A 13,067-nucleotide genomic window follows, 5' to 3' on the forward strand; every position below is an offset into this window, starting at 1 on the left:
GAAATCACCAGATGGTGGGTCCAAAAAACCCCACAAAAAAAAAAAAGAATGTCTGTCTTCATGTTGTATATAATAAAGTCATAGATCTCCTTCCCACAGGATCTTTTGGGCTGTTTACTTGAATTTAAGAATTAGGCAAATTCCTGAAAGAAATGTCTCAAGACCTATTCTACACAAAGATACCATTCCTGAACTCATATCAGAGTTAAAATCAGTAAGAAGCATTGGACAAGTATTATTAATTTTAATCTAGTCTTACAATCTTCCTTGGGCATTTGCTGTTGATGACCACCGTTGGAGTCTGGACACAAAACTAAATGCAATTTTGCTTAGCCCACAGATTTTGAGGCTAGGTAAATAAACAGGCTTCCTCCCTTCACAGGGAAAACGATATATTTGGCACCAAGAGATACAGTTTTCAAGCTTAGTGAGGACAGCTGGACAGACTGTTTGGAAACATGCTGGCTGAGCAGCTTACAGAAACTCAGATCTCGTGTTCCACCAAACCAGAAAGGCTGCATTACAGCTTTTTACACCGTATTACATTGCTATTACTCTAACCTCTTACAGATAGATGACACTCCAGCTGGTAGGTGCCTAGGGGACAAGAACTACATACAAAATATAGAGAAAAGTAATTTAAAACCTCATTACATACAAAACAGAGTAAAGTAATTTAAAATCTCATTGACTAATACTCATCGCACCATAGGGAGAATTCATCCTCTCCGTTAAAAGATAGTTCCCCTGTAGTCTTACTATTTGAATAAAATCTAAATTTAATAACGGGATTTGTTTTTAAAGGCAAGAGAAGAAAATGGCCAGAAAGATAAAGTCAAACTCAGAGCTTACTAACCTGCATTAAGGCAGAAACTTGGCAGTACCTTTCTCGGTTCTGAAGTGCGCATTAGGAAATATTCCTCATTTAAAGACACTAGGTAGCAGACACAAACTGCCTACTGAGATATCCATGCCACTTTTTTTCATGTAAAAAAGTACTTACATGGTAAGATTCACCCAATTATCACCTCACCCTAACGTATTTGTCAATGTATGCTTTTAACTTATTTCAAGGTTTTTAATGTAGGGGAGTATTTTGTTACTCAGATCTTCTCCGAGTTCAACATTATAAAGTTAGTCTCGATGGACCTCATTCTGTGACAAGCAGCTGGCTAAAACCTCTGTCTCTCTGAGAGAAACTTGAGGCATGGGCACACAACTTAAGCGTGCAACTTACCATTCCTCATCCAAAAACACACCAAAAAGCACCAGGCAAGCCCTTAGCATGCTCGAGAACTCAGTTGTCACTACCTACCATATAAGAACTGAGAGCACTGTGTGTAGCCTTCCTCCATTTCCTCACACTTGTCTGCAGCCGTCTGCATGTCACTGTAGGTCATCGCAAATACTGCTGCCCCTGACTCCACCAGGAACTTGCACACCTGCACGTTATTGCAAGATGCAGCACAGTGTAATGGGGTCCTGCAAGCCAAGAAGAGAGAGATGACACATTCCTTATGCTGCTCATAGCAGCGCTTACAGACTCCTGGGAGCAAACCACTTTTGTGCATGACCTCCAGCAATCAGTACTGCATCGCTGAAGGCTTCCCACCAGAAGCACTTAACCCAGGATGGCAAAAGCAATTGCTTTTCAGAGATAACAGGAGTTACCAAGAGCTGCTTGAGCCCTAAGGCTGGGTTTCCGTATGGACCTCTAGTTATGCTACCTTTTTATAAGCCATTAAGAACATTAAGGCAATACAAATAATTAAAAAAAAAACATCCATATTAGAAAACACATTCAGAAATCCTGATATCATGCCTCTAACAATCTACAGACAGTTACTTCAACACTTGACTTGGTGACAAGTGCAGGTAACTGGGATAACCACTGAGGCTGATGGACCACAAGCATCTCTATTCAGTCTTGGACCTTAGACACTTCTGTTACAGGCAGAAATCACAGTAAAATCACTGCCCCCTGCGCCAGCCTTTTTATAAATAAGCTCCCTAGCTACGCGTAAGGAGGGTTTGTAACCCATTATCAGTTGCAAGCCTGGTTTGCAGGTTGTGGTTTTCTGCTTTGTTTTTAAGGTGTCCAAGTACCGGACAAAGAACTGAGGAGAGTTTGCAGGGTTAGATACTGCCCAGAGCATATATGAGCTATGCGCTCTCTCACAGACAAGACATTGGGAATTTCAGCAAATGGCTCATTATGCATAACCCATCTTCAATATTTCAAAGCAGCAGAGCTATTTCCTGACAACTGTATCCACCCTACTGGGCCTCAGACACACACTTTTTTCATATAATGAATATTACCATAATTTGCGTATTTTCTCCTCCGCACATTCTCATATGATGCTCAGAGAACTGCTGCTGTTCTGTGAAAAAATCGTTGCCAGCTCTACAGGAGCAAAGTGAGGGACCTTCTGAGGGACCTGTAGCAGACTCCAAGCCATAGCTGTCTTACGGAAAGCATCTGTAAGGTACCACTTAAAGAAAGCCTTACCATCCATCACTATCTGCAGCATTCACATTCACACCAAATTGCACCAGGAACTTCACGATTTCCGTGTGCCCAGCACACACAGCGTTGTGCAGTGCAGTAATCCCTTCATCATTGGGCATGCTAGGATCTTCAACCTATTCAGCCAGAAAAGGAGTCATTCACATTAATGAATTGTCTTATTCTGAAATATGATTGAGTCATATTTCTATGAAGGACATGAGCAACAGGCTGCAGCAGTAGCCAATCTCACAAGACGACCCACATGTAAGCTTGCAGCCTCCTTTTAACAGTGAGAACCTAAAATGGTTCAGAGAAACAGTATCTTGATAACTTAGTAAATGTATATTTATAACAAATTTCTGGTATTTGCCTATTTAGCTGTAAGCAAAACTCACAAGGATTTTGCTTATCAAGTTATCTGGTAACATGCCAGATAAGGGATGAAACACTGTGTAAGAAACGAGGAAAAAGTTGTCCTGCAAATTTACACAGTCTTGATGCTGAATACCCAGTGTGGATTTAACACACTTAAAATCAGACTCCAAGTGGCCATGTCCTGTTAGGACTTATCTCCTCAAGGGCAGATTTAGGCATGCACTATTATTTTAGCTTCCTCAGTCCAGAAGAGCTGCAACTTTCCCGATTTGAACCAGGATTGCTATTCCTTCTCTTACAAGTTAGCATTTGTACCTCATAAATTATCCTCTGCACAAGGTCAAACTCCCCCTCCAAAGACGAATCCAGAAGCAACGCGAGGGGATTGAATTTCACTCTCATTCCATGTCCAATTCTCTCAGAGCCAGTTTTACGCAAGTTTGTCCTCTTCCCCTGTGGAAAAGTAACACAAGTTAAAGGCATTTTTTTCCCGGGAAGAACAAGAACACAGAATTGCTTATTGCAAATGACAACAGAAATGACCAATTAAGGCTGTTTTTAATATGAAATGTAGACTATTTTCTACCAGTTCCCCGACACATTACAAATATAGGAGGTTAGGCATGGTACGAAAGATCTCTGCCTATATCTCTAGACAAGGTCACTATTCAACTCGAATACAGAAGTCACCTTGATCAAAAACATCAACAAGATAATAAAACTCCAAAATCCCTGAAGATCAAGGAAAAAAAATGTGATTTTGTTTTTTTATTCAGACCATTTTAGCATTAGCTCTCAAAACTGTTGCATAAATCAAGTAGTACACTCCATGAAGTACACTACTTTTTAAGCACTGATGTTAAGTTCCTAACATTTTCCTAAGTTTAGCAGAGATTAGCAGGAACATAAACAGTTATGGAAAATGGTTCTGGGAAGAATATAGAACCAAGTGAAGAAACGCTTTAGATGCTCCCAGTGATACTGGAAAGCAAGTGCTTCTATAGCTGGAGTTTCTACTCCTTCCTTTAGCGAACACACACGCATTAGCTCAGCGCTCTCCCCAGCTGGCTGTTCAGCAGCAATAAACACTATTCATAAGGGTATGTAAATTTCTGACAGATGCCAGAGCAAAGATGAATAGAAACAGCTCATGTTTTGCAAGAGCAAACATGAAGATAAGATATCTAAGAGGAGATTCCCAGAAAGTACTCTTTTGCCTGGTGATGTATACATAATATCAAAAGCACAGGCTTTTTAAAGAAAGAGCCTGTCAGCACAACCCAAGTTTTTAAATATGAAATCAAGAAGTTGGGCTGGTTTCTTCTTATCATGGCAGAACTGTTACAAAATGAACCAGAAATGAGTTCTTACATTTAGGAAATCCTACCACTCAAGTTTCCATGTAAAAGGGAACAAGGACAAGGTCTTCAAAGCATGAAAACATGCAATGACTGCTCCATGCAGAAACGTGCTTAAAAAGCATGTTTAAAACTTTTAACTCCTCTGCAGTAAAGCGATGGAGGAAAAAACACTTTCATGTATCAAGTTGTTTAAAAAATTATTATGAATAGAATTTTAAAGAAACTCTTTGAGGATCTGAAAGCAGTAAGCATTTCTGCTCTACAACAGTGAGATAACACTATATCACACACAGATACAAACTTCCAAAACAAACAAGTTGGTAAAACGCTGCCTACCCTTAGCCCAAAGAGACTTCATTTTGATGCAACTTGAGAACTGACCAATGTTAAATCAGGTTCCAAAGAAAAATTCAGAAAACATTTCAGTGGAAGTGCAAGCAGTTGATGTTTACAAATCAGTTTCTACAGCAGAAACTAAAGTCTGTTTCTCCAGATTTTTCAAGTAAGGCACTTTCAGATAAACAAATGCAATCCGGAATTAAAATAATTTAGCTTTCATCTCGTATCAGCAATAGTGGGAAATGCTTGTAAAATCTGTATCTGTGCCTCAAAAAAAAACCAAACCCCACCAACTTTAATTTCTCTTAAGAAGGAAGTATAGAAGTCTGCTTACTACATCCAAACTATAAGGGACATTCTTTACAACCCAGAAGAGTTTTACTATTTGCATATCAAATTCCATTTGAAACTTTTCATCATGTCATTAATTCTAGAGACAAAAGACACTTTTCAGTACTGTCATTCACTCTGGAGATAAAAGCATCGCAGAAATAGAATAGAGAGACTTCTAGCCTATTTGTGTGATTGGTCTCCCACATCTGCTGAAGCTCTACAATACAATGCACAGGATTTATGGCAAAGCTTGAGAAGACTTATTGACAGGACACTCAAGCTGTAGGCTAACTAATACTTACAGGAGGCAGGGAAAACTGTCCAGTAACTTCAGGAGGCCTCATATTGAATGAGTCCTCTCCCAAACTCTCTGGTTCCCCTGATGGATAGGGAGGTGGTGGGTACGGAGGATATTCTTCCATATATACTTCCAGTGGCAGTGAAGCTTCTACGCTTGGTTCTTCCATTTTCGGCTGCGTGAGTTCATCACTATCTGATACTCCCTCAGGTACAGTGTCCAAAGCTACAGAGGGAAGAACAGCTTCGCTCTGATCTGCTGGTGTGTCTTCTGCTTCCTCAGCAATGGCTGGCTCTGGCATAGAAGCAGCTGTTTCTTTTTCCGATTCTGCACTTAGATAGGGATTTGGGATTTCTACTGGGCTTTCAGGAGTGGCAGCAGATGCTGTCTGTTTGGAGGGATGGGATGGAGCTGAAATAGTCTCCATTGCAGCCAGAGTGGTCCTCTGATACAATAGCTTCTGAATATTGGGGCCATTAGGTCCTTCTGGCTCAGTAATGGAACTGCGTTTCTTCAGTGGCCTGGGTGCATTGGACAGCTTTTTCCGTAGTGCTTCCAGATCAGCATCGCTCTGGTTGCGATATGGATTGGATAAGAAAGGCAGCAATTTGGTCGGGCTAAGGGGACGGGGTATCCGCTCTGTTTCGTGATTCTCATGAGCAGAGGCTGTTGTTTCCATCTCAGGCTCTGGACTGCCTGGCTTGCCTTGGAGGTTTGAGTAGACGTTCTCTGTCTGCGGCAGCTGATTCTGTACGCCAGCTCCTGCCATCACAGGCTTGCCATACACTGCAGAGAAGTTCAGAGAGGGGTGGGGAAAAAACAAGTGTGAATATTTGATCAAACTTAAAAAGATCGTGCAATCTGATTCACCTACGTAGGGCAAAGAATCAGAATAATATGATCAACTGACCAGAACTAATCTGATAACCAGGTTTACCATTAGTTATCCTGCAAATGCAAGACAGATGTTCTGCACTTTTTGTTAATGCTGATGTACAGCATGTAAGATCCACCTAAGATTCTTACAGCTGCACTAACCTGCTTGATTCCCCTGAGGAAGAACTTTATACCACAGGCCAGGTGGAAAGCACATCTATGAACATGGAAAAAAGTCACACGCTTACCACTTGGGAAGTGCGGTCCTCTGGTCTGCGCCCTCGTCAAAGCACTCTGCACTGCCTGCTGGAAGTTCTTCCCAGGAGTCTGCTGTTGTGTGTACATGCTGTAAATTGAACTTGCAGCCACAGTCTGAGGCTTTCGAAACGGTGGGAGTGAGGTGTCTTTGGACGGCTGAGGGGTAAAAGGTCTCACGGCTGCTGCTGGGGGACTCTCCTGTTTGGAGGACGGAAGAATTTGATCCTGGCTAGAAGAAGGACCTGCAGGAGGTATAGAAATTCTTTGCTGTATCTGCTGAGAAGGATGAGAAGGCTGCTGTGCCACTGTTTTTTGTTTGTTGCCCATAGTTACAATAGCCAAAGGCAGCTTCTGCAGGTTTCCATCCAGCTTAGTATCAGAAGGTTGCAGATGATTGGCTTGACCAAAGTAAGGCAAGTTTATCTGTTTCGGTTTAGTGGGGACAGGTGGTGGTACCTTTGTTATGTTTTTATTGGCTGTCTGCAAGACAAAAAAAAAGTTTAATCTTAAACAGCAAAATGCTTATTAGGAGCGCTGCTGTGAAGAACCAAAGAGCCTCAAAGAATGACACAGCATCTACCATTTCTACAGTTGCTGCAACACTGTTTGCAGTATCATTGGAAACATGAAGAGACTTCTTGAAATTATCATCATAGTTGTTTAATACTTTGAACTCATTTCTCTATTTTTTTCTGCAGCAGCTGTTTAAAACATCAAACAATGGCAGCGCACAGTAATAATTCTAGAGATAGCAGAGGCACTTAGTAGCATCTGTAGGCAAGAAGCTTGTTTTCCAACAGAGCACTTGTCATTCCCAGTTCTGCTATGTAACTTCACCCCTACCTGATCAAATCATGCCCTTGTGCCAAGATTTAGTTTGGAGGTCTTGCTGCAATCAAACACCTGAAGGATACTGCTACAGTGAAACAAGTGTGTAAATAATTTTAAAAACCTCACGCAAATGCCTCTGTGCATATAATCTTTGGGAAAAAAGAATTATATGCATACACACTACTACAAGTAACACAGTCATTTTTATGTACTCAGTCAAAATGCAGATTTTCACAGTGGCTGCAGAGAACGATTTTGATTTACCAACGATCATGAAAACCCTAAAAGGCTTTCTTCTTAAAAGCAGTCTTAAAAGAAGACCTAGGTATTTTTCAAAGAGCTTCCTGACAGCAATATTTGAAAAGCTGTGTAGCAATCCCTGTCAGATGGAATGCAGTAGTTCGAGTTTCCTGCATACCTGTGCTTCTCGCAGAAGATCTTCACTGCTCTGGTTCTTTCTCAGCGTGCCAAGCCCAGCAGACTGGTCCACAGAATCAAACATCGAGAACGGACGCACTTTTTTCTCTTTGTCTCGTAATAAAGCTTCTCCTTCAGCTGTTGTTAGAGAAAGAGGAAGACTTTTGAAAGGGACAACACAATTGTAGGAATAAGAGTCCTGTTCTGTGCAATATTCAAGACATTGTACGCAAGGGATGCTTTCTCTGTCCATCCTACCCCTGTGCTAAGGATCCAAGGGTCTACCAAATGCTGTATCTTGCAAATTGAACAGGAGTATGTAAGAAGGCACTAGTATCTATTTCACCACCTGAAACTAGTTGGGTTTTCAGAAAAAACAAACAAACAAAAAAACCCACAACACAACACAAAATATCCCTGCAACACCATACTAAAGCTTATATGGAAATTTTTTTTTGTGCTCTCAAATTAATTCTACATATTTACTGAAGCACTTAAAACAGACAGATACGATTAACTAGATTGTCCATATTTTAAGATTAGCCAAGCACATAGAAACATACCTTGTCCTTCACTAGTCACAACTCCTTTTCCTGAAGTCAAGGCTGATCCTTGGCTAATATGATCGTCTGCATTTGAACTACTCCAGTCAGTGGCAGATGGGGAAGGTTTTGCACTGGAGACTACAGAACCTAGGAGTGAACAAGTGGAACAGATGATGCTAAAATAACAATTTTATTGACTTATTTATTACTGATAGTTTTTTTCTAAGAGTCAGGTCTAGACAGTGTACAAGTACCATATATAGGTTAACTGCTATAAATCCTATCACTTCAGATTTTCGCTCATTTGTTTGTTTTAAAAAGAGAATGCAAAACCAAGCTCGGAAACAATTATCAAAGCAGCAGCAAAACTATTTGTCCTAGCATGTGTCTGCACTTAGAGCATTCAGATAAGAAACTTCTCTATAAACTACCTTCTTTCCAGTTAGTAAGAAACTTTCCTTGGATATTTACAGTAAGTTAAACGCAACAGGATGGTAAAGAAGGGATGAGAAAGATATATTGTGCAAAGAAAAACATGATTATGATGTAAAGCATGAGTAGATCCTGCCAGTGATATCCAAAACAGTAGAAAAATCATCTGTACGTTCCATGTGCATATGGGCACTGCATTAAAGCTGATCTTTACATTCACTTGAGTTGACATCCATTCTACATCAAAAATAACTAAGAAAATGCTTGCCAATTGCTATTAGTTTAAATATTTCACCAAATGTTGTCTACTGAATTTTAAATTATCTAGTACAATAAGTGATATTAAATGTAAATAGTAGTGATAAGCAGCAGGAGAAAAGTTTCATTCTGACAAAGTATTGGATACTACCTCTCTAGGAAAGCAGTCGTTTGCCCAAATGCTAAAAATAAGGAGTAACGTTTTAGTTCAAATCGCACACCACCACACATTCCTATAGCAAAAATTCAAATTTTGTATGGACTAGAGCTAAAAATCCAAGTTTTTGGATCTGCAAACAGTTGAAACAGAAGCGCAAGAGTTCCCCGTTTTCCAGTACAGCGAGAGACACTTGGACTGGTTTTGTGTCATGTCATGGCTACTTTAATAATATCTGCCAGAACTGGAGATGGGAGGAAGATTAAAAAAATAAACAGCTATTTTACAAGCTCAGCCTCCATTTTTTTTCTTTTGGGAAGATCAGAGTTTCTCTCTCTTCTCCCAGCTGAAAAGTCAGTCTTCTCCTCCCACGGAAGCACAGAAGACGTATTTACAACTCTCCAGTTTCTCCAGACTTCTACTCTTAGAGAGCTGTACTCTTATTTTGTAGGAGAAAGCCACAGAGAAGCCAGGCAAATCTCCATTAACACTCCAATCAGGAGAGGCCAAGCCCCATGTCAAGTGTTGAATTTACGTCTCTCCATATTCCTATGTCATCAACATGTCAGCAAGTTTATATCAATTTCTGTGCTACCATCAACTGCCTCCTTTATAATGTTTCTTGTAGTGTTGGTTAATTCTTTACATGTGTCATTTCCAAAATGCATGATCAGAAAACTTGACTTTGCCAGTTTTTAAATCCAGGCACCGGGTTGTTACCATGTATGCCCTAAAATTGCCCATAGAAACTCACACACTCTTGTATAGTTTTCAGGCATAGTTTTAAATAAATAAATAAATAGTTTACAGAAAAATCCTCCCACATTCTATGCTCAAATTGCTCACTAAGATGATTACCTGATTCATAACACATCAAATCGTATAACCTCACTGCTTATAAATATATTCAAGGAAAATTGCAAGTGGTAAGACTGACATCTCAAATACTTTGCTTTAAAAAAAAAAAAAAAACAAACCACAGATGAGCTAGTAGATCAGAAAACAAAACATTTCAGGAGAAGAAATATTAACCATAAGCTATTACCTGCAGGAGTTTTAGCTTGTGAACTGCTCCCGGCTCTCATGTTGGGCAGAGTTTGTGTTTTTAGTGGACCATCAGGTACCTGCAAAGCTTGTGTCCCATCTGAAAATGCTGGTTTCACCAAAAGTTCAGGTCTGGAAGCAATACGTGGCATAGTAGAGGACTGGATATAAGGACCTACTGCTGCCACTCGACTTGGAGCAGAAGCCACTGGCTGGGGCAAATTCCCATCTGAAGAAACCTTTAGGGATAAAAAGAAAATGCAAATAATGTTACGCTGCAGTATCCATCCATCACCGTTTGAAATAGAAGTCAAAAAGGATAAAGAACAAATAGAAAGTGATACTCAAATATTAAAAATTATTTTTTAAAAAACCTTTGAGATGTAGACATGGCGTAGTAATTGCAAAAAAAAAAACTATCTTAAAAAAAATCCACAGCAGCATAAGAAGAGTTCTTGTCCATAAAAAGTAGGTTAACACCAATGTACCATGAAATTACTTTAATAATACAAGACTTCCATGACATATGGATAAAAACAAGTCTACCATCTGAACAGCTTTCCTCACAAGCAAGTTTTTACTTCAGACTGTACAGGCCACAAACGAAATTAAATTTTTTTTGTTATGAGGTATCCCACACTTACTGGCACATTCTCTTTCTGTTGCAGAGCTGCCTTTTTCTTCCACAAGCGCTCTCGCAGCTCATTAACACGCTTATCCATGACTGCCACCTCCGAGTTGCGCTTGTTCAAACACTCCCTCTGTTGCTGCAGCTTGGCATTCTGCTCCTGGTTCAGTTTGTTCCTCAACTGAATAAATCCACAAAGCCGGCGGGGGGGGAGGAGGGGAAAAGAACAAAAATTCAAAACAAATTAACTTTCAGGATGGGGGACAGGAAACAGTTACGAAGAGAAAAGCCTTCTAAAAAGTCAAGTCATGCTAGCAAACTCAGGATTATTTTCTCCAGAGAAAGCGTGGGTTAGTCTCCAGCTTTTACAGAAAGGAAAGGTATATAGACTGCGTGCTCCTTCCCCTGTTTACCTTGAACCCAGTACAACTAACCACCCTCCGTCCTCGGCATGCAGGCAGCCACACCACTGTCAGGAACAGGAGCAATGGGATTTCTCTCTGACGAGGCAAAAAAATAATCCAACCAACTTTTAGCCCTTGAAGTTGTGGTTCACAAGCCGGCTTTGCATTACCTGCAGCTCCTTGTACAGGCGGTCGAGCTCAGCTACAGCCGACTGGTTGTCGTGGTAACCATCAATTCGGCCGTTCTTCAGCATCTCCAGTTGCCTGGTGAGTTCCTCTACCTTTGACACCGCCAGCACCAGCTCGCGCTGCTTTTGCTGGAACAGGCTGTTCATCTGTTCAATCTCCTCCACTGGAGAGGACGAGAGAGCACAATAGCTGCCTTGAGAAACAGCCGAGCGTGGGCTGCTTCCAAGGCGGCCATTAAGGGGACAGAGTGCCCTGCCGGCCCTCGGAGCAGGGCTGCACACAGGCTGCGGACGCTTGTCGCAAGCTCACGGTCCCTGTCAAACCAGCTCTTCCTCCAAGCACTTGCAAAAGCAAACGTACTAGCAAGATTACGTAAATTCGGTCTGATTAGAGCACCGATGGAGAGGGAAAAAGGAACATTTTCTTACTTTCTGAAGTATGGAAATAAACAAAACCACGTTGCCAGGCTGAATTTTATCTGTAGAAACCTAAATTCACTTAATGCTGAATTCAGCAGGAAGACACTCACTCAACCACAAGGCATATTTATGATATTTAAAACTCCAAATTGAGGTCATAGGAACTCAATGACAAAACACTCGAGCTGTTATATTATGCTATATTAAACAAACACTCAGGGCTCTCTAGGGTCTATTACAAACAGTTGTCATCAGCTGCTCCAACTGCCAAAACTGTCGCGTTATAGAACAAAGTTTAAGGAAACAGTAAGAGTTCAAGCAAGTATCAAGACCAGACCTGCTGGGGAGAGTGCAGGGAAACAGATATACGTGCTTCAAGATCTTGTATTACTCTACCATCCTTCCATTCCTTTAAACTGCTGTTTATTTTGTGCAACAGAACCCAAACAGAAAACGTGTTCTCCCCACAGAAAAACACTTTTGCTTTATCTGTAAAGCACAATGCTTCCTAATAAAACAATATATTTATCTCTAACCTTAAGAAAACCAATATATTTTCATTTGAGTCCAGCTGGACATGACCAGTTTTATACAATAAGAGGGAGGATGAAAAGGTAGGCAGAAGAATGTGTGTTGATATGAAGCCTGAAATAAATATTTAACATTGCATCAACATGCTGAACTGCAAGCACTCAACTAGTACTGTAGCAAGGCAGACACTAGTCAGATTTCCGTAATTAAAAAGAAAATACTCAGCCACTTTGGCCATTAAGCTACCTCTTGCATAAGAGGCAACATGGGTATCAGGCCAAGCTTTGTTATAGGCCAACAAAATAACACTTGAAATGTGTGAGGTATTAACATCAAGGATGGAAAAAGTTACTGTGGTACACAAATTAAGGAAAAACCTACACTATAATTAAAGAGCAGACATGCTAGGCTCAAAACACAGGTTGCCCTTACGGGATATTTTAAAATACAGTAAGAAAATCTATTTTGTTCTAGGTCATTCAGGAGTTTTCTTCGTAAATACAAGATGTGAAATTGCTAAGATTAACATTTCCTAGAATGCTATAAATACCCCTCTGAATCACTGAAATCACCAGAAAATTTAGAGTTCCAAGAGCCATGCTTGATGAAAAATCACAAGCTACTTTCCCCAAGCAGCAACTCACCTAATTTCCCATTGCTGAGTCTTTTTTGCTCCACATGGCCTTTCAGTGCTCTCACTTTCTTAAGTTTGGCTTCCTGATTCTCAGCAATTTCCTTTAATCGCTTCAATTTTTCCTGTTCAGCAGCTTGCTGCTGCTGTCGCTGATCTTGCTGTTTCAGGAATTTCAGACGTTGTTCCTGCAGCCAAGATAAAGAATTTTTGATTTTTCTTTTTTTTA

At 40.5% G+C, this 13,067-nt stretch overlaps 1 protein-coding gene across 1 annotated transcript in view; it reads right to left on the reverse strand.

The window, feature by feature from the left end:
* Nucleotides 1–13,067, reverse strand: part of TP53BP2 (tumor protein p53 binding protein 2) — a 34,867-nt gene that overhangs the window by 5,913 nt on the left and 15,887 nt on the right. Inside the window, exons 5-15 of the mRNA XM_086629729.1 lie at nt 12,852–13,026; nt 11,239–11,420; nt 10,681–10,845; nt 10,038–10,275; nt 8,164–8,292; nt 7,602–7,738; nt 6,343–6,832; nt 5,223–6,004; nt 3,203–3,340; nt 2,513–2,646; nt 1,316–1,482 (exon numbers count right to left, since the gene is read on the reverse strand). Coding sequence (XP_086485855.1) covers nt 1,316–1,482; nt 2,513–2,646; nt 3,203–3,340; nt 5,223–6,004; nt 6,343–6,832; nt 7,602–7,738; nt 8,164–8,292; nt 10,038–10,275; nt 10,681–10,845; nt 11,239–11,420; nt 12,852–13,026 — 2,737 coding nt within the window. The remainder of the gene's footprint in view (nt 1–1,315; nt 1,483–2,512; nt 2,647–3,202; nt 3,341–5,222; nt 6,005–6,342; nt 6,833–7,601; nt 7,739–8,163; nt 8,293–10,037; nt 10,276–10,680; nt 10,846–11,238; nt 11,421–12,851; nt 13,027–13,067) is intronic.

The sequence above is a fragment of the Tauraco erythrolophus genome, chromosome 2, assembly GCF_009769465.1.
Source record: "Tauraco erythrolophus isolate bTauEry1 chromosome 2, bTauEry1.pri, whole genome shotgun sequence".
NCBI lineage: Eukaryota > Metazoa > Chordata > Aves > Musophagiformes > Musophagidae > Tauraco > Tauraco erythrolophus.